This window comes from Drosophila takahashii, chromosome X, assembly GCF_030179915.1.
Source record: "Drosophila takahashii strain IR98-3 E-12201 chromosome X, DtakHiC1v2, whole genome shotgun sequence".
In the NCBI taxonomy this organism is placed as follows: Eukaryota; Metazoa; Arthropoda; class Insecta; order Diptera; family Drosophilidae; genus Drosophila; species Drosophila takahashii.
The window spans coordinates 10,404,439-10,423,543 of record NC_091683.1 but is presented as its reverse complement, the minus strand read 5'-3'; the positions used below and the strand labels follow the sequence as shown (position 1 = coordinate 10,423,543).

General features: G+C 38.8%; 4 protein-coding genes across 4 annotated transcripts; all 4 read right to left on the bottom strand.

The window, feature by feature from the left end:
- Positions 1-123: 123 nt before the first annotated feature.
- LOC108070320 (vanin-like protein 3) lies at positions 124-2,422 on the bottom strand. The gene is made up of 2 exons (XM_017160743.3): positions 1,727-2,422; positions 124-1,111 (listed from the first exon to the last, which is right to left on the bottom strand). The coding sequence occupies exons 1-2, from the start codon at positions 2,403-2,405 to the stop codon at positions 261-263; spliced, it is 1,530 nt and encodes a 509-aa protein (XP_017016232.2). The 5' UTR covers positions 2,406-2,422; the 3' UTR covers positions 124-260.
- A 650-nt stretch (positions 2,423-3,072) lies between these two features.
- LOC108070323 (vanin-like protein 2) lies at positions 3,073-5,492 on the bottom strand. The gene is made up of 4 exons (XM_017160746.2): positions 5,427-5,492; positions 4,748-5,375; positions 3,286-3,985; positions 3,073-3,229 (listed from the first exon to the last, which is right to left on the bottom strand). Exons 1-4 carry the CDS (start codon positions 5,487-5,489, stop codon positions 3,073-3,075), a joined length of 1,548 nt encoding a protein of 515 aa, XP_017016235.2. The 5' UTR covers positions 5,490-5,492.
- Positions 5,493-6,048: 556 nt separating this feature from the next.
- Positions 6,049-7,223, bottom strand: LOC108070325 (uncharacterized). Its single transcript, XM_017160747.3, has 2 exons — positions 7,200-7,223; positions 6,049-6,602 (listed from the first exon to the last, which is right to left on the bottom strand). Exons 1-2 carry the CDS (start codon positions 7,221-7,223, stop codon positions 6,153-6,155), a joined length of 474 nt encoding a protein of 157 aa, XP_017016236.3. The 3' UTR covers positions 6,049-6,152.
- Positions 7,224-7,904: 681 nt separating this feature from the next.
- On the bottom strand, positions 7,905-10,649 carry vanin-like. Its single transcript, XM_017160744.3, has 4 exons — positions 10,558-10,649; positions 9,855-10,497; positions 8,289-9,018; positions 7,905-8,230 (listed from the first exon to the last, which is right to left on the bottom strand). The coding sequence occupies exons 1-4, from the start codon at positions 10,630-10,632 to the stop codon at positions 8,011-8,013; spliced, it is 1,668 nt and encodes a 555-aa protein (XP_017016233.2). The 5' UTR covers positions 10,633-10,649; the 3' UTR covers positions 7,905-8,010.
- Positions 10,650-19,105: the final 8,456 nt, after the last annotated feature.

Genomic DNA, 19,105 nt, shown 5'->3' with positions numbered 1-19,105 from the left:
ACTATATTATTTTAAGACTTAGAATATTAAAAAAAAATCCTTTTAACTATTTAATAATATGGATCATTTATAAAATTACAGTTCAATATGCTATATACCATATTATTTCTAGATTAGGAATATAAAAAAAGGAAAATCTTTTTAACTATTTAATTATAGTGATCATCCTTAAAGTTAAGATTAATGTAGATTTCTAATTAAGCATCCTGAATCCTCTCCACCTTGGGCTAGTTCGTTATCCACAGATAAGTGAGTAATACCTACTCCCCGATGAGATGCATCATCATTAGGGTCGTGATTAGCAGAACCAGCTGGGTTCCCAATCTGCCGGCTCCGCCATTCGCATATTCATCGAAATAATTGCCATATATGGCGAAGGTCATTAGCTGGCTGTGCGGTTGTCGCAGTTCCATCTTAATTCTGGTCAGATTATCCAATTCCTCCATGGACCAGGTGAGTTGAGAGGGTTGCAGGGCGTACAGATGCGAGGAACTGAGTGTGCTGGGCATAATGAGACGTCTGGGTCGTCGGACAAACTCGCCCAGGATCTGCAGTTCGGTGAACACCACTCGTTGCTCCCGCTGCTCCTCGCTGATTAGACCGCAACTTTCCACACTCGAATTGCTGCAGGCAAACAGACCACATAGCCGGATGGCACTGTACTGCTCCTCCTCGTAGCGCCTTTGGCCCACCCAAACCCCCAGTCGATAGTTATGCCCACCATCCACCGGGGACCATTTGATCCGGAACTCACAGCACAGATCCTCCTGGCACAGCCTCTTGTCCACGGAACTTCCTTCCACCATGGGCAGCTCCCAGGTGGCAAACTTCTTCAGTTCCGGCTGCTGCAGCAACTTCAATCGGATGGGAGTCGTCTCATCCGCCTCCAGTAGCTCATTATCCATGGGCTCCTCCTCGGGATCCAAGGGCACTCGAGCCAGGAGCAATTTCCTTTGACCCTCCGTCTCATCCTTCATCATGAGTCTGGCCAAGGCGCCCTGTTCACCCGCATAGATTCCAGAGCCACTGATTCCCGCCTGCGGAAGACTCCCACCGGCGGCCAGAAGATTCACCCGGTTGGACCAGGCCCAACCCTGTTGCAATTGGGAGGCTGTAAGATGAGTTCATACAGTCAGTTAGTACAGTCACCACAAAATGTATTTTTAAAATGGAAGAATCGACAAACTTAATTGAATAAAATGTCATAAAATATCTTTGTTCTATGGTTTCCAAGATTGTTTAAGGTTTATTTTCAAGTTTTTCAAAATTGCTTGCTGAAAAATAAATTGTTGAATTAATTTTAAAACGCTTTAAAAAATGAAAGTTTGTAAGAAAATATTAGTTTTCTTTTTTGTGTTCAATAAATATTTTTTATGGACTTAAGAAAAATGTATTTATGTATGGATCTCTTAGGCAGCTTATTCTTTGAAATACAAATAAGGATTTAATTTATATTTTTAATTTCTGTATTTACTGTTTTACACTTAAAATTAATTATAATATACTTTAAATTTCCATATAAACAGCACTATACTGTAGTTAAAAACACCTCAAATATAATTTTGGTTGTAATGCAATATTTTCCAGTTTATAAAAACCTTTTAAAAAAGATTTCCCAGAGAACTACATTTTGCAGCCTAAGAAAATGCTTAATTTCTGAATTTTAATGTATAATTTCACTACTATACCATATTAGTTGGAAATTTTCCTCATAAGCAACACTCACCCGTGAGAAAGGGCAGCTCCGAGTTGAACATTTTGGTGACGATCACATGGCGAATGCCCAGTCGCTCCACCAAATCCTGGGCCGGAGTATAAAAGAGCATATCGAAGCAGACAAAATGGCCGAAGGTGACCCCGAAGTCCGTTTGGAAGGTGGCCAGCTCGGGCTCCTCCGTTCGATTGGTCGAGGGTTCCAGGTAGAGATTCCACTTTCTATAGCGCGAGATCACCGCTCCTTGTCGATCGAAGACCACATTGGTGTTATGGATCATATTAGCCCCAGAAAACTTATCAGTTGCCCTTTCCTTGACATTTACCAGCAGATAGGTGCCATATTCCCTGGCCGCACAGGCCAGTTGTCGCAGAAAAGGAGCTATCTCGGTATCATCACCCGGCTGCTCTTCGCACAAACTCAGTTTCGTGAACTCGGGCACCGCTGTTAGGGTGAGCACACCGTTTAGGGTGGCCTCCGGGAAGACAATGATATCCGTAGTGCCATTACCCAGTGCCATGAGCTCCAGATAACCGGCCAGATTTGCCTCCAACAGCTGTTGTGAAGTACCGCCCATTATCGCCGGTCGAAACTCGGCCACACCTGCTGTATAGAATCCATCTAAAGCCTCGCTGGAACTAACAACCAATCCGCCGAAGAGCCACACAAATAAACGGAGGAGTTTAAACATGGTGCTTCGGATTCAACGATCGCAGGCCGACTAATCCCAACCGGTTTTCCAAGCTGCGCATATATATATAGATTGCCTGATTTCTTTCGTTTGTTGTTAACTGTCTGTAGAGATTTACTATCTTATCGTTTAAATCGGTAATCAGCTGATTTGTGCGTGCATTCCTATTTTTAATTGGGTTTAATGAAGTAGAATTTTGGGCTTTTGGTAAAAAAAAAACATTAAAATTGAAAAAATGACATTACCAAAAAATATCGTAAGTCTATATCAATATTATAATGGCCTAGAAAAACGGGAAGTAGCGCTTGCAGACAAAAGGGCTTGACTTAAAAATCTAAAAAAATACAGAAATTAGGAAATAACATTAAAAGTGAAAAAACTACATAGCCAAAAAATATCGTGAATTAATATCAATATAAAAGTGGCCTAGAAAAACGGTAAGTAGCGCCTGTAGCCAAAAGGGCTTGAGTTAAAACTCAAAAAAAAAATACAGAAATTTGAAAACTTAAAATTGAAATAATTACATAACCAAAAAATATCTATAGCAATATAAAAATGGTCTAAAAAAACGGGAAGTAGCGCCTGTAGCCAAAAGGGGCTTGACTTAAAAATCCAAAAAAAAATACAGAACTTCGGAAATAATCTTTTATTATCTGCAGGGTTATATTCAGTATACTTTCGGATGGCTATAACCACAGGCCAGTTGCTCCTCGGCGGTTCCCACGCCAAAAGTGCAATCATTATAGTAGTAGTTGCCATAAATGGCAAAGGTCAGCAGGTGACTGACCTCCTGGGATGGCCTCAAAGCGAATCGCACCTGATGGCTGATAAGAATAAGAGAGTTAGATCCTTTGATCTAAAAGATCCCCGACAGACTTACCTTTCCTCGGCAGTCTGTTGTTGTGACCACTCAAATTGCTTGGGCTCCAGGGGCAGTAGATTATCGAGGAGGGTGTTGGGGAACAACAGGAACTCCCGCGAGTGCGGATAGGTGACCCTAATCTCCAGTCGGCTGAAGGTCACCTCGGGCTGCCGAAGGTCAACCATCAGCTGACCGCAATCGTCTATTGAATCGCCGCGACAGGCGAACAAACCGCAATTCCGCACATAGTTGACATCCAGTCGCTTCTCATTGCGCCACCCATCGAAAATACCCAGGCGATAGCTATAGTAGCTCTGGTTTCCCATCTGGCTACCCAGGGATCTCCAGGCCACATCGAAGTGACAACAGAAGCCGCCGTGACACAGAATCTTGCTGAGATTGCCGCTTTTTCCCGATTCTAAAGGCAGCTCCTCGCTGCTAAAGTTCTCCAGATAGTCACGCTTTATGTTGAAACTCGAACTGGTGGCCGATTGCCGACCGAGATCCCTCCTCATTCGCCGCCCTCTGCTTTTATATTTGGGCACCCGGGCCACATACACAGTCCGCTCCCCCATCTCCTGGCGCATCACCCTCTTCATGGAGCCACTGCGTCCCTGGTAAATCCCCGAACCACTATTGCCCACGCTGGGATCGCTGGCCCCCGCGGCCAGCAGATTTACATCGTTGGCATAGGACCAGCCCAATTGGATCTGAACAGCTAGGGAAAAAATTAAAAAAAGAAACAAAGGGAAATTTGGTATTTACAAAGTATGCAACCACAAAACCACTGGTAACAAATAATAATAAGTATTAGGTTTTCACTGATTTTGTTTAAAATATTCAAAAATTGGATTTGAACAGCTAAAGAATAAATTAAAAAAAAATTAAAGGAAATTTGGTATTAACTAAGTATGCAACCACAAATTTGTGGCTACAATTAAAAATAACTATTAAATTTCCACGGATTTCCTTTAAAATATTCAAAAATTGAATCTGAACAGCTAAGGAATAAAAAAACCAAAGGAAATTTGGTATTAACTAAGTATGCAACCACAAATTTGTGGCTACAATTAATAATAACTATAAAATTTCCACTGATTTCGTTTAAAATATTTAAAAATTAGATCTAAACAGCTGAGGAAAAAATTAAAAAAAAAAAAACGAAAAATAAATTTGGTAATAAATAAGTATGCAACCACAAATTTGTGGTAAGAATTAATAATAAATATACAATTTTCACTGATTTCGTTTAAAATATTCAAAAATTAAATCTGAACAGCTAAGGAAAAGTGGTATTAACTGAGTAGGCAACCACAAACTACTGGTAACAATTAATAATAACTATACAATTTCCAGTGATTTCGTTTAAAATATTTAAAGAGCAGATTATAAGCATCAACCACTTGAATATTTCGCTTGGAGGACACTTCATCTCGAGGGTTCGTGAGAGCCATCAATTAGCTCTTGTTATGCGACTCACCTGTGAGGAAGGGCAGTTGGGAGAACCACATGGCCGGGTAGACAAAGTCCGTGACTCCCTGATCCACTAGCTGATGGGCCGGCGTATAGAAGAGTATGTCGAAGCAGATGAAGTGCCCGAAGGTGACCCCGAAATCCGTCTCGAAGATGCTCGTTTCGGGCAGGTAAGTGCTGTTCTTGGGCTCACCGTACAGGTGAACCTTTCGGTACCTGGACACCACCACTCCCTGGCGATCGAAGACCACGTTGGTATTGAATACATTCAGGCCATTCAAGGCACATGGCCTCGTATCCTCCGGCACATCCTCGCACTTCTGCTTCTCGGTGAGATTGATCACAATGTATTTGCTGGAATTGCGGGCCGCACACGACAGGGTCACCAGGAACTCCTCGTAAACGCTGAACTCGGGGTCACTCAGGCAGGGATTTATCTGGTCCTCGGGATTGGGCACAAAGGTCGTGGAACCCGCCTCGTTGAGAGTGCTCTCCGGGAACACAATAATGTCCGTCAAACTGGCATTCTTCGAGTGAATGATCTCCACATAGGCGTCCAGATTATCGGACAATTGGCTTGAGGGTCTAAACTCCACCACTCCAGCCGTATAGTAGTCTCTGCTCAAAAGTAAAGCCTAAAATGGAGGAAAATATATCATAGATCTTAAAGACCTTAACACACCCACCTGCTGACTCAGACCGAACATCAACCCTAGGGTTAGGAAAAACCCCCAGTAATTCTTCGCCATGTTCTTTGCCCAGTCAGATATTGGCAAATGACTTGCCGGGTTCCTAACTTTCCGGTTTTTATAGCAATCCCAAGAGGCAGATGGGTTAATCTTATCTGCCGAAAAACATGTCGAAAACAATTTGGGTCTGGACTGGTTCGATTAAGTGGTCTCATTCTTAGACGCTCCAACTAACTAAGTAGACAGAAATAAATATTATTTATGGTTTTTGCTAGGCTCCAAAAATAGTAGGAAAAAAACCTAGTTTATAAATAGTCAGCAGACATTGGTGCAAAGTTTAAACCATTTAGAATAGGAATTATTTCAAGAACATTTAACTTTCTCCCCACTTAAAATCAAGCCTACAAGTATACACATATCATTTCAATCAACTAGTCTTATCGACTAGGTGACCCCCATATCACCGATGACACGTGACATTTTGATGGCCGATAGGCAAAACTACCTGCTCGTTTTTAAAACAACAATTTTGAAAGAGCTTGTTAACCGTTTCTGTGCAAAAATGGGTTGTAGCTTTCGGCATAGCAAACTTTTAGGCATATAAAAAAAACTATAAAAATTATATCTGCTGAAAATTTATTAAATCACTAGTCTGTGATTTTTATAAGGGGGCCAAAAAATGTGAGATTGCTACATCCTTTAGACGATCCAAAAAAAGGACGCTTAGCGCACCTTCTGCCCATTGGCAATACCTTCAAGGGGCTTTAGGTATTCGTTTATATCAAAATGATAGTACGGACAATGAATCGAATTTTCACCAAACTTCTCAATTTTTTGCTTGTTCGACTGCTTTAGGGCTTTTTTTAGAATGTTTCTCTGCTCCACATAGAATTGCAGGCACTTTTGGTGCTTCTGGTGGGGAATAATGCTGTCCAGTTCCTCGATACGATCCTCGATATTCTCCTCCAAAATCAAACGCTCCGCATTGTAGCTCTCAAAGTTATATTGCAACTGAAACTTCTCCGCCAGCTGGGTATTATTATTTTTCACCCCCGACCGAATTTTCGCAATCCAGTTGAGAAACTCAGTGTTATCCTTCCAGTGACCAGTGAAATTCTCCAAATAACTCTTCAGCGCTTTTGTCACATCTGCATCGACTTCGTCATAGGTCTCCTGTTCAAAATATATTTACATTTTTCTGGGCTCAAAAATAAAATTATATTTGTACTTTCCGATGATCCTTGAGCGATTAAACAGCCCAAAAGAAAAAGGCCCAATATCCAGGACATTTTGGTTCAGTTTGAGGAATCACAAGGCCTTGCAAAACAATAACTGATGATTTTCAGTGGATCACAAGGGCTTTATATATAAAGGTAGCTAGAACCAATTGGATACATTTGAATTTAGATAAGACTTAACTGCAAAATTCCGTAAATCGTTACGTTAAAGCCATATAGAATTTATTTCATTAGCATTACCTTCTCGTTATTATCTATTTCATTATTTGTTATAGCAGAGAACTTATTATAAAACTATATTTAGACGCGTATCTTTGCTGTTCTTTTGTAATATACGTAGCCAACCAAGATGATGACTTTCTTATTAGTTTTTTATATTTTATTTTTTGTAGGGTTTATTAGTTAATAGGTATTAAAAATTAAAAAAAAATCGCCCCATTCATTAACAAATTATGAGCAAATAATGCATTTCCGATAGATGGCGCTTTTTTTTAACATTTTAATATATAATTTTATTTAAACGATAATCAACCAAATAAATGGTTATAAAACGCATATTTAGAACAAAGAAAATAGATGTCGCCACTTTAATTTTTGTTTTAAATTATTTACCAGTCGAAAATAATTTTTATTAATTTTTATTATATAAATACTGTTAGTATCGAGCAATAGGTGTATAAAAAAAAACTGTGATCCTAAGATAATTTCCACTTTGATCTTATTGAGCACCGGTCAAGGCAATAGCCAGGATAACCAGCCATCCCCCAAGGATGGTAAGCCTCGTGGATCCACTTCTGTAGCCACAGGCCAGTTGCTCCTCCTCGGTGCCAACGCCAAAAGTGCATATAGAATTTATTTCATTAGCATTACCTTATCGTTATTATCTATTTCATTATTTGTTATAGCAGAGAACTTATTATAGAACTATATTTAGACGCGTATCTTTGCTGTTCTTTTGTAATATACGTAGCCAACCAAGATGATGACTTTCTTATTGTTTTTTTTATTTTATTTTTTGTAGGGTTTATTAGTTAATAGGTATTAAAAATTAAAAAAAATCGCACCATTCATTAACAAATTATGAGCAAATAATGGCTTTCCGATAGGTGGCGCTTTTTTAACATTTTAATATACAATTTTATTTAAACGTTAATCAACCAAATAAATGGTTATAAAACGCTTATTTAGAACAAAGAAAATAGATGGCGAAACTTTAAGTTTTGTTTTAAATTATTTACCAGTCGAAAGTAATTTTTATTAATTTTTATTATATAAATACTGTTAGTATCGAGCAATAGGTGTATAAAAAAAATTGTGATCCTTAGATAATTTCCACTTTGATCTTATTGAGCGCCGGTCAAGGCAATAGCCAGGATAACCAGCCACCCCCCATAGATGCTAAGCCTCGTGGATCCGCTTCTGTAGCCACAGGCCAGTTGCTCCTCCTCGGTGCCAACGCCAAAAGTGCACTCGTTGTCATAGTAATTGCCATAGATGGCAAAGGTCAACAGGTTGCTCACCTCCTGGGATTCCTTGAGAGCAAAGCGAACTTCGTGCACGTAGCTAGGGAAGATAAAAACACATTAATTTCTAAGGATCTCTTCCATTTTTCTAGCATTACCTATCGTCAGAGGGCTTCTGCTGCGACCAATCGAACTGATTCGGTTCCAGGGGCAGCAGATTATCCAGCAGGGTGTCGGGAAACAGCAGAAACTCTCGCGACTCTGGATAGGTGACCCCGATCTCCAGACGCGTGAAGGTTACCCGCGACTGCTGAGCCTCGCCCTCGGTGGCCAGCAGTTTGCCGCAATCATCGATGGACTCACCGGAACAGGTGAACACTCCGCAGTTGCGAATGTAATTGGCATCCACCTGCTGCTCGTTGCGCCAACCATCGTAGGTCCCCAGCCGATAGCTATAGTAGCTGCCGTTCTCCACCGCAGTTCCCAGGGATCTCCAGGCTATATCGAAGTTGCAGCAAAAGCTTCCCTGGCAGATGGTCCTATTAATGGCGCCGCTATTTCCCTCGTCGAACTGAAGCAACTCCGTCTCGTAGTTCTGCACATAATCGCGCTTCATGTAGAAACTCGTTGAAGACGCCACCTGGCGGGATTTCACCTCCGGCGTGCTCCTCCTCACACGTTTCTGAAGAGTCCTACTGCGCGAATACTTGGGCACCTGGGCCACATAGATGGCCCGCTCACCGGAATCCTGATTCATGACACTGGTCAAAGTGCCCGAGCGTCCATGATAAATGCCCGAGCCACTGTTGCCAATCGAGGGACGACTGGCCCCAGAAGCCAGGAGATTGACATCGTTGGCATAGGCCCAACCTTGTTGGGTCTGAACAGCTGATAAGGAAAATATGGAGAACAATTAGTAACCTTAGTAAGTGGTCCAAAAGAATACTAAAATATACTATCGTTTCAAAATTAAATACTCTTCTAAAGAATTCGCGTGAATACTTAAGTATACAATCGTAGCAGAATAAAATACTCTTCTAAAGAATTCGCGTGAGTACTTAAATATACAATCGTAGCAAAACAAAATACTCTTCTTAAGAACTCACGTTTTCCTAAAAAAAAGAATTCGTTTTCTTATTTGGATGGTCCAAAAAATACTAACATTTACTACAATTAAATACTATTCTAAAGAATTCGCATTCTACTTTTTTGGCTAGCTGAATAAAATACTCTTCTACAGAATTTGCGATTTCCTTAATTTGGATATTCTTAAGAATACTAATACTAGAAAACTCGCGTTCTTATTTTGTTGGTCTAAAAAATACTTGAGTGCACTACAATTAATTACTATCCTAAAGAATTCGCGTTTCTTAGATTTAGATATCCCAAAGAATTAGCCAGATAATCTGCTATTGTACTGTTCACTTTTACACTTTCCCATGCCGCTTTTTACTACGCAGCTCCAGAGATAAGACTTGGTTTGCAATTACAAGCCCTAACTGCCTAATTGCCAACCATTAACGACTTTGTAGTCGTTGTATCGGGTTGAGTGCCTGATTATTTTTTCTCCCTGTGTATAATCGGTTCGAGGCACTTCATCTCGAGAGCCATTTGCGAAAGTCATCAATTAGCAATCGATTGGCTTCCCGATAAGGGACACATGTGAATGAACTAGCCCCCGCATTCCTTATCACCCCACCTCTGTCTACGTACACATGTCTCACCTGTAAGGAAGGGCAGCTGGGAGAACCACATGGCCGGGTAGACGAAGTCCGTGATGCCCTGCTCCAAGATGAGTTGGTGGGCTGGGGTATAGAAGAGAATGTCGAAGCAGATGAAGTGCCCGAAGGTGACCCCGAAGTCCGTCTCGAAGGTGCTCAGTTCCGGCAGGTAGGTGTTGTTCTTGGCCTCGCCGTACAGGTGCACCTTCCGGTATCTGGACACCACCACTCCCTGGCGATCGAAGACCACGTTGGTATTGAAGACATTCAGTCCATTGGAGGCACAGGGCCTCGTATCCTCCGGCACATCCTCGCACTTCTGCTTCTCGGTGAGATTGATCACAATGTATTTGCTGGCATTGCGGGCCGCACACGACAGGGTCACCAGGAACTCCTCGTAAACTTTGAACTCGGGGTCACTCAGGCAGGGATTTATCTGGTCCTCGGGATTGGGCACAAAGGTAGTAGAACCCACCGAATTGAGGGTGCTCTCCGGGAACACAATAATGTCCGTGGCACTGGCATTCTCCGAGTTTATTATCTCCACATAGCCCTCGAGGGCGTCCGACCAGGCCGACAGACTGAGGATCGACTGGCGGAACTCCACCACTCCGGCCGTATAGTAATCCGAATCGGAAAGGGCAGCCTGGAAAACCGAACCCATCAAGAAGCAATCAAGTGATTAAAAGACGATTGGAAACCCCACCTGGTGACTCATGCCAGGCATTAGCCCTAGGATTAGGAACGCCAGGAGGAGAAGTCGCCACCAATTCTTCGCCATTGCCAAGAGAGTCTGAGAATTGCTGAGAATTGACTGGCACAGCTTCAGGCATCGAGGCTTTTATAGGGGAACCGTAGGAGTGGCGACCGTATACCGGGAACTACTTAATCTTATCGGTGGGTCTGGTCCGCGAACACCAAATGGTTCGCTCTTTTCAGTGTTGTCAGAACTTTAAATGTCTCATTTAAAATAAATGGTAAAAAAATATGAGGTGTAATATAATTTAAAGTATGCTGTAAACTCTGAATTCCCATATTTCCCATATTAAAGGTTTAAACCTTACTATAATTTTAACATGCAAATTAAACATGCTCTTGGGAGTGTGAAATAAAAATGCAAAAATGTTCCTACATAAGGAAAAAAATTAAAAATAATAGTGATGCCTAATAATATTGCTTATAAGAAATGGAGAACAATGTCTTTCAGAGATGATAGGAGATGATGAAACAAAATTTAAAAATTAAAATAATAAATAATAATGATGCTTAATAATAGTGATTATAAGAAAGGGAGAATAATATCTTTCAGAGATGATATAATAAATAAATTGGTAGTTCCGCAGTTCTTAACCCATTTCAATTGAATAAAAAGCCAGAAAAAGACCAAATTGCCATCGCTAGATCGGCTAAATCGCTGATTTCTGGTGGTCTTAGTGGGTTATTCTGGCCTTTGCGTTATTCTGGGAGTCATGTCCGCCAACCGTGAGCATGATTAGTGGGTTCGCTGCGTTGTACATTGGACTGGCTGCGCTTGGGCCAACTATTTGTTAGCTTCGCCAACCTTATCGCCGCACCCCAGACTATCCAAGTCCGATGTTCTACCATTCTACCATTCTACCATTTCAACTGTACTATACTAGACGCCAACTTCTTTATCACTGCGCTGCAAATAAATCAGTTGATTTCTCTCGATTCTTACTAAAACATTGATTTTTATTTGCCCTCATTAAATGTTTACCATCCATTACCACAATTGGTGAAATAAATCAGAGTTGGGCTGCCAGTGTCCGTAATTAGTGCGTCTAGGTTTTCTTTGATTTCCTTGATTTTCTTTTATCTTTATTGCATAGGCAGGTTACTTCTATCGGGACGGCTATTATGGTATTTATTATTCAAACGTGTTGCTCATAAATGTCTTGTTGTGTAGAATTTCGCCGATTTGAAGCTTGCTCATGGTGACTTAGGTATTCGAATAATACTTTAATTTTATCCGAAACTATCTTAATTTATCCACTTCCTCGGTGATTTATTGCGTACCTTTCCATTGACATTTTTGACTTTATCTTGATGTCAGACCTTTTACAAAGCTATCTAAAATGTTATCTTCAACTCTCGATGTTATCTTCAATTACCTGTAGCTTTTTTTGTCCCATAACATTGGTCGACAAGATAAGCAATTGTTTTGCTAAATGATTTCGATTTTTGTCGATGCTTTTAAAATAAATGTTTAGCCTATATTTAGGTGTTGTGTTTACTAATAACTACAAAAATCTAGAAAAAGCCTTAAAATCTGACTATTTATTGAAAAGTTATGAGCAACTAATGGAAAGCAAGCAGTGCAAGCAGTCTTCTCCTTCGCACTTCCTTGAACTAAGTAGCGTTCTCTGTTGTTTTTTTTTTTTTAGCATAAAGCATCACATTTTTCTTCCACAAAAAATCAAATAAAATCGAATAGTTGGTCTATTCCCCCGTTTATTTTACCCAACTTTCCGCAGCTTATCTTTATCTTTATGTTTATATATTCTTTTGCACTAAGTGTTATCCCAAGTTATCCGTCAGGCGGGGAAATAAGTGGCAGATCCATCAACCGGCTAATTCAGGGCACAATCTGCCCCATAAAGTTCTCAGCCGGCACTTGACTGGGTTTTAAGTCGACATCATTGCCCCACTTTGAGCATTATCGGGTTTTTTCCCCCACTCCTTGTGATTTTCTTCTGTTTCTTTCCCTGCCTTGTGTAGGTATGTATATTTAGGTAAAGGTATAGGTAGATGTATATGCTTTTGGAGCGAAGATAATCCCATCCGCAGATCCCAAACGTGCAGTCATCTCGGGGACTTAATGCATTTCCATACGCTCCACTGCAGACTCAAAGCCCCCCAAAAAAAAAAGAGTGGCTCGTCTTTTCGGGGTGTGGATGCAACATAAATTCAGGCGAACACCCCTAACAAAGTCTGCTCCATTCGAGCAGCTTGGCAATCCTTTCCGCTCGGCTCGGCTTCTTTCCTTTCCTTTCCATTTTTTTTCCTGCCCCACTTTGCTCCACTTACTCCTCGTCCTGGCAAATTGATTTGCGGCAAGAAAAGTACGCAAAAACTTGAAAACCAGGCTGTGGAGAAAAAGAGAGGAAAAAAAAATAAAATTAAAAATTAATGTTTGAAAATTTCTTGGTCATATATTTTAAATACGAAAATTTACCCAAGGGAGTCGAACCGTACACACACACACAGACACAATCCTGTTACCTGCTCATTTTATGCGCAAAAAGAAACGAACGGTAAAACACGTTAAAAGCTAAGACGAGGTCCCAACAACAACAGCAACAAAAGCGAGCGAAGGAGAATGGGAAGAAAGGAGCACAAAAGCACAAAGAGGAAGAAAAGAAAATCTCCTCTTCACAATAAGAATAACTATATACTCTTCCAAAAATAAATAATATTTTAAAACCCCAAAATAAAAAAACCTTTACTTTGTGCTACTAATTTTTAAAAAGTTTTGAGTCTATCGATAATATCGATCAATTTGAGAAACATTAGCAATAATTAAAACGTAACATAAAATAATCAAATTGCTAGTTTCCCAGTGTAAACATAGTTGTATTTATATTTCGGCAATAAACCAATTGATTTATGCACCCCAGATAAAAATTTTATGATATATCATAACTAGGAAGTTAATCGTTCACATTTTTGACCCTATCAGCAACAAAGGCACAGATTGGTGTAAAAGGTTTGATAACTGACATTTTATCAGTCAATTTGTTATCGGAATGTATAAAAATGCATTGAAACATCATGTTAAAAAAATTCCTAAAAATATTTGACAAACTGAGTGAAAAGTTAAGGCAACTCTTTGAGAAACGGTAAAACGGCGGCAGCTTCATTTAGTTTTTGGCCTGCTTCACATATGCATATACATACATATACTTATGTGCCCATATGTGAGTATCTCAGGGGGTGGTTGTGGGCTGCTGTGTGTGTGTGTGTGTGTGTGCGGCATTCGTTGCTACTTATGTTTAAGCTTCGTATTTAAGCTTTTTGCACGATTTCCTCTAACAAATGGATTTTCACTTGTTGCCCAGCCAGACGAACGAAGCCATCACACACAACCAAACACACATAGATGTGGGTGCATGCACTGGAAAAAAACCAAAAAAAAAAAATATAAGAAAATATAAGCTTCAAAGAACAATAAATTAAGATTTTATATATTTCATTGTAAAATAATAATAAATGTTTATCTAATATATTTTTTTTATTTTAATATAATTGTATTAATATTCAAGATATAAAAATACCTATCATTGCTAATAGAAAACTCTTTGAAAGCTTAATTTTTTTAGGGCAAAGTTTCAAAATATTTTCTCACAGTGTTCACGTGTGTGTGATATCCTTATGGCCTTGTTGTCAGGCTCGTTTTTTAGATCTCCTTCCTGGACTCGTTTTTCTTTTTCCTTTTTCCCGCTTGCCTCGGCTAACAAATAATTTAATTTCTTGGGTCCTCTCTTATACTAATGTATATTCCTTGCTGCCTTTTCTAGCCATTTCGGTTTAGTCCTGGCCATTCTTTCCTGCCGGATAATCAGATAATCAGGCCAGAACTCAGCTCGACTGCCATTTATCGATACTCTCCAATCGCTCAATCATTGATTAGTCAGGCCACGAAATTATATACATATGTATATTTATATTATTTTGGTATATATGGGTGAGTTGGCCTCGGGACTTGGGGGCAGATTTTTGTCTGCTTGATTAATTGCAATTTTGTTGTGCCTTGAGCCGGGCAATTTGTTAGCCGGAAAGGAGAATATGCGTATGTGTGTATGCTAACTAAAAAGTATTATTAATGATGCTCAAAAGCGGGCCAAAACGAGCCAAAACGGCACTGCTCAGTAGTCAGTTGGCCTGCATTTGACATCGCTCATACGACGCGTTGTCTGAGATTTATGCCAGGACCAGGACTTTTCGCCAGGATTCGCCAGGAAAAGGGTGTGAAGTGGGTCAGTGGCTTGCAAACTGACTGGCTGATTAATAACAAACGCTTAAATCCGGCAAACACAACACACATAACACAAAACAGAACACAACACAACCAAGGCAGCCACAAAAACCAGTGACGAATTATTACGCATACGCACTCGGAAAATGAACTGTATCCACATGAGTGGGTGGAAAACTGGGCGGGGAAAGTGTGCGGAAAAGCTTGAGAAATGTGTTTACATGTGTGCGATTAGCCGCTTGCTGTGGCAACATCAAATAACCAAGGACAAAGTGGAATTGCATCGGAATCGAAATAATATTGTGTAATATTTAAGGCAGAAACAAACTTCAAGTGGAATTGCAGTATAATTTAAATGTCAGTCAAGTGAAGTTAGGGAAGGAATCTAAAGGAAATGAAAGTAAAATCTATTAAATATTAAATTTAAATTAAATTAATACAAAAAGTATTGAGAAACTTACTTAAATAAAGAAATTAAATGAAAATCAAGAGTAATATTAAAATAAAACGAACTATATATTAAATAAAACATAATAATAAAAGTTCAAGAAAATATATCTGAAAATTTAATTAAAATATTCTTGAAATTGGCAAACAAAGTAAGTAATATTCTTAGCAAATTCAAAATTAAAATTTAAGTTTAAGCGGAATAACGTTGAAATCAGAAATTATGTAAGTAACTAAAGTGTGAACTAAGCTTAAAGGATTTTTAATGGCTATTATTATCATTATCATTATTTATAGAAAATAAAGCCGGGTCAAGCGACATATCTACGCACTTAATCAAATCTTGTTTTACAGGTGTTATTCAACCAGGGGAATTTGTCAAATTTAAGCACATGTAGTGTGTTGGTGTTCAGTATTATTGAGCTGTTATGTTAATCCTTTGTATCGGGAAACTGTCACTGGATTTTCCCAGCACCCCCCGCCCCCTCACCACCCCCTTCGGTAGGTTATAGCTGGCCATGTCAGGCCTCTGATTTATGGCCGTGTATGTGGCACGACCTCCCACCACCTGACTTGGTTTAATAGCCTTAAACGCGCCGGCTAATAAGTTTTCCCAGCCGAGAATACAGGCATACTGCACTACTCGCACATCCGCAAAAGCCAATGACTTGCCGTTTGCCTTTTGCTCTTCGAGATTTATTGACATATAAATTTAATGCCGGCCATCCCCATCCCCAACCTCCAATCCCTCCAGTCCTCCAATCCTGCAATCCCACCTCACAACAAAGTTAGGAGCAGTTGATTGAATGCGCTTTACTGCCTGGATTTCCGTTAGTAAATTGAAAAAGCTCTGGGGGGGGGGAAAAAAAAGTGGTACGCAAAGGAAGAAAATACAAAAAAAAAGAAGACGACTTAAATTGAAAGTGAATCCTTTTGGCAGGACAACACCTCGATAGCAATATATTCTATTTGTCGGATTAGGATTTTGTGTAAAGCGGACTTCAATTTGTGATAATTGAAGGCCCCGAATCGATTGGGCACACAGCAAATTGCTTAATTGGGTTAGCAATTTGGCAAGATCACAAAATTGTTGACCAATTTCCCCAGTTGCAGTTGCCATCTCGATTGGCGTACGAAAAAATGGGTTACAAATGCCATCAACGCCCATAAAAGCCAGAAACAAACTTAATTAGTTTAAATTGGTTGGTTAGTTTACCAAACTGGTGTTTGAAAATCACTTTCAAAAGTGTCTAGAAGTATGCAGTGAAAAAAATAAAGATGCCCAATATAGTGTTGCATACTTTTAGACACTTGATTAATTAATTGTTATTTTTCCAGGAAAATAAATTCATGAGCGTTGCCTATAAAGGCCATATATAATATATTTGAAGTAAAATAATTTAATATTGGTTGGTTAGTTTACCAAACTAGTTTGGTATTGTTGCATACTTTTAGACACTTGATTGATTAATTATTACTTTCCACGAAAATAATGCACTAAATAATATATTTAAATTAAAAACAATGATAATGATAAAAATCTTTTTTAAGATAGTACTGCTTGCAAATTTCTGGAAGCATAACTTTGAACAGCATACTTTTAGACAGCTTCTCAAAAGTCTTGAAAACACTAGACAATTTTGTGGCATCCCCCTGAGAATTTTCCTTTTTCGCTGGCTGCATCGACTTTACCCGTGTCTTGTGCACCTTTTTCAATGTCAGCGAAATGCAGCGAGCCAAAAAGGAAAGTTTGCAATTTCCAAAACACCCCTCAGCCACCCGCCCCGAAGAAAATTCTCCACCCCCCGGTTGCCAGAAGACAGCAATGGGACTTTTCAATAGACAGAATCAAGCGCCATTAGTTTGACTGATATCGAATGGAGGAGCCCCCGCGACTGGGCTGCCATGGAATCGAATTGAATGGAATGGAATGTCAGAGCGCCATGCATGAAATGGATGCCCAGGACAGCAAGGTGAATCAGCGAAAGAAAAGAGGAGCCCGAGCTCACCTAGCGGGATACAAGACCCATAAGTCAGGAGCAGGACGACAAGGACTTGAAATTCAATTCAATTTCTTAGCTCATGAAACGGCGCCAAAGCCGCGACATTTCTCCACCCGCTGTGCTGCAATCGTGACGCAGTTCTAAACTCGAAAAAGGAAAACACACTTGATTAAATATATACCATATTTAGGTACCCCGAATATGGCCAATATATATGGCTAGATGTTTTATTGAATGGCAAGCCAATGCAATTATTAACAGCGAATTGGATTTATGCATGCAAACAACCAAAATGGAATTCTGCCATAAAAAAAATCACTCAAATAAATAGTTGAATTCCCAAATAAATGTATTTGCTTCAATTAATTAAAGGCGGATCGATTTTTTTTGGGATTTCAGTTTTTGACAAAATTTTTCTTTTGGTTTTTTTGCTGTAACTTGGCCAAAAATGGTCCTACACCAAAAAGACATACTGTTTTGAACAGATAACAAAATTTTCTATAAATCCATAAAACTTTCCGTGTGATTTTGGAAAAATAAAATTTTCGCCAATTTTTAATTTTTTTATAAGGGGGTACCCCATGATTTTTTGAAAAAAAATGAAAATAAATAAAACGTCAAGGTTTAAATGCCAATCGTTAGGAAATTTAATAACGAGCTCAGAAAGGTATGACAATCCATACTTTGAAACAGTATTTGCTTTGTTTCAGCGAAAAAACCGTTTTTTTTTTTTGAAATTGGTTTAAATGCCAATCGTTAGGAAATTTAATAACGAGCTCAGAAAGGTATGACAATCCATACTTTGAAACAGTATTTGCTTTGTTTCAGCGAAAAAACCGTTTTTTTTTTTAAATTCGGGATTTCATTTTTTGACAAAAATTAGAATTTTTCTTTTGGTGTTTTTGCTGTAACTTGGCCAAAAATGGTCCTACACCAAAAATACATACTGTTTTGAGCAGATAACAAAATTTGCAATAAATTCATAAAACTTTCCGTGTGATTTTGGAAAAATAAAATTTTCGCCAATTTTTAATTTTTTTATAAGGGGGTACCCCATGATTTTTTGAAAAAAAATGAAAATAAATAAAACGTCAAGGTTTAAATGCCAATCGTTAGGAAATTTAATAACGAGCTCAGAAAGGTATGACAATCCATACTTTGAAACAGTATTTGCTTTGTTTCAGCGAAAAAAACGGTTTTGTTTTTTTTTGGAAATTCGGAATTTCAGTTTTTGACAAAAATTGAAATATTTTCTTTTGGTTTTTTTGCTGTAACTTGGCCAAAAATTGTCCTACACCACAAATACATACTGTTTTGAACAGATAACAAAATGTGCTATAAATCCATACAACTTTCCGTGTGATTTTGGAAAAATAAAATTTTCGCCAATTTTTAATTTTTTTATAAGGGGGTACCCCATGATTTTTTGAAAAAAAATGAAAATAAATAAAATGTCAAGGTTTAAATGCCAATCGTTAGGAAATTTAATAACGAGCTCAGAAAGGTATGATAATCCATACTTTGAAACAGTATTTGCTTTGTTTCAGCGAAAAAACCGTTTTTTTTTTTAAATTCGGGATTTTATTTTTTGACAAAAATTTGAATTTTTTCTTTTGGTGTTTTTGCTGTAACTTGGCCAAAAATGGTCCTACACCAAAAATACATACTGTTTTGAGCAGATAACAAAATTTGCAATAAATTCATAAAACTTTCCGTGTGATTTTGGAAAAATAAAATTTTCGCCAATTTTTAATTTTTTTTATAAGGGGGTACCTCATGATTTTTTTGCAAAAAATTGAAAATAAATA

Coding starts and splice junctions, on each gene's coding strand:
- LOC108070323 (XM_017160746.2), bottom strand. CDS start 5,489: ATGGCGAAGAATTACTGGGGGTTTTTCCTAACCCTAGGGTTGATGTTC. Junction 3,986..4,747: donor CCAACTGCCCTTCCTCACAG/GTGAGTCGCATA, acceptor TTTTTTCCCTAG/CTGTTCAGATCCAATTGGGC. Junction 3,230..3,285: donor CAACAGACTGCCGAGGAAAG/GTAAGTCTGTCG, acceptor TATTCTTATCAG/CCATCAGGTGCGATTCGCTT.
- vanin-like (XM_017160744.3), bottom strand. CDS start 10,632: ATGGCGAAGAATTGGTGGCGACTTCTCCTCCTGGCGTTCCTAATCCTA. Junction 9,019..9,854: donor CCAGCTGCCCTTCCTTACAG/GTGAGACATGTG, acceptor TTTCCTTATCAG/CTGTTCAGACCCAACAAGGT. Junction 8,231..8,288: donor CAGAAGCCCTCTGACGATAG/GTAATGCTAGAA, acceptor TATCTTCCCTAG/CTACGTGCACGAAGTTCGCT.
- LOC108070325 (XM_017160747.3), bottom strand. CDS start 7,223: ATGCGTTTTATAACCATTTATTTG. Junction 6,603..7,199: donor GTTTTATAACCATTTATTTG/GTTGATTATCGT, acceptor TATTTTGAACAG/GAGACCTATGACGAAGTCGA.
- LOC108070320 (XM_017160743.3), bottom strand. CDS start 2,405: ATGTTTAAACTCCTCCGTTTATTTGTGTGGCTCTTCGGCGGATTGGTT. Junction 1,112..1,726: donor GGAGCTGCCCTTTCTCACGG/GTGAGTGTTGCT, acceptor CTCATCTTACAG/CCTCCCAATTGCAACAGGGT.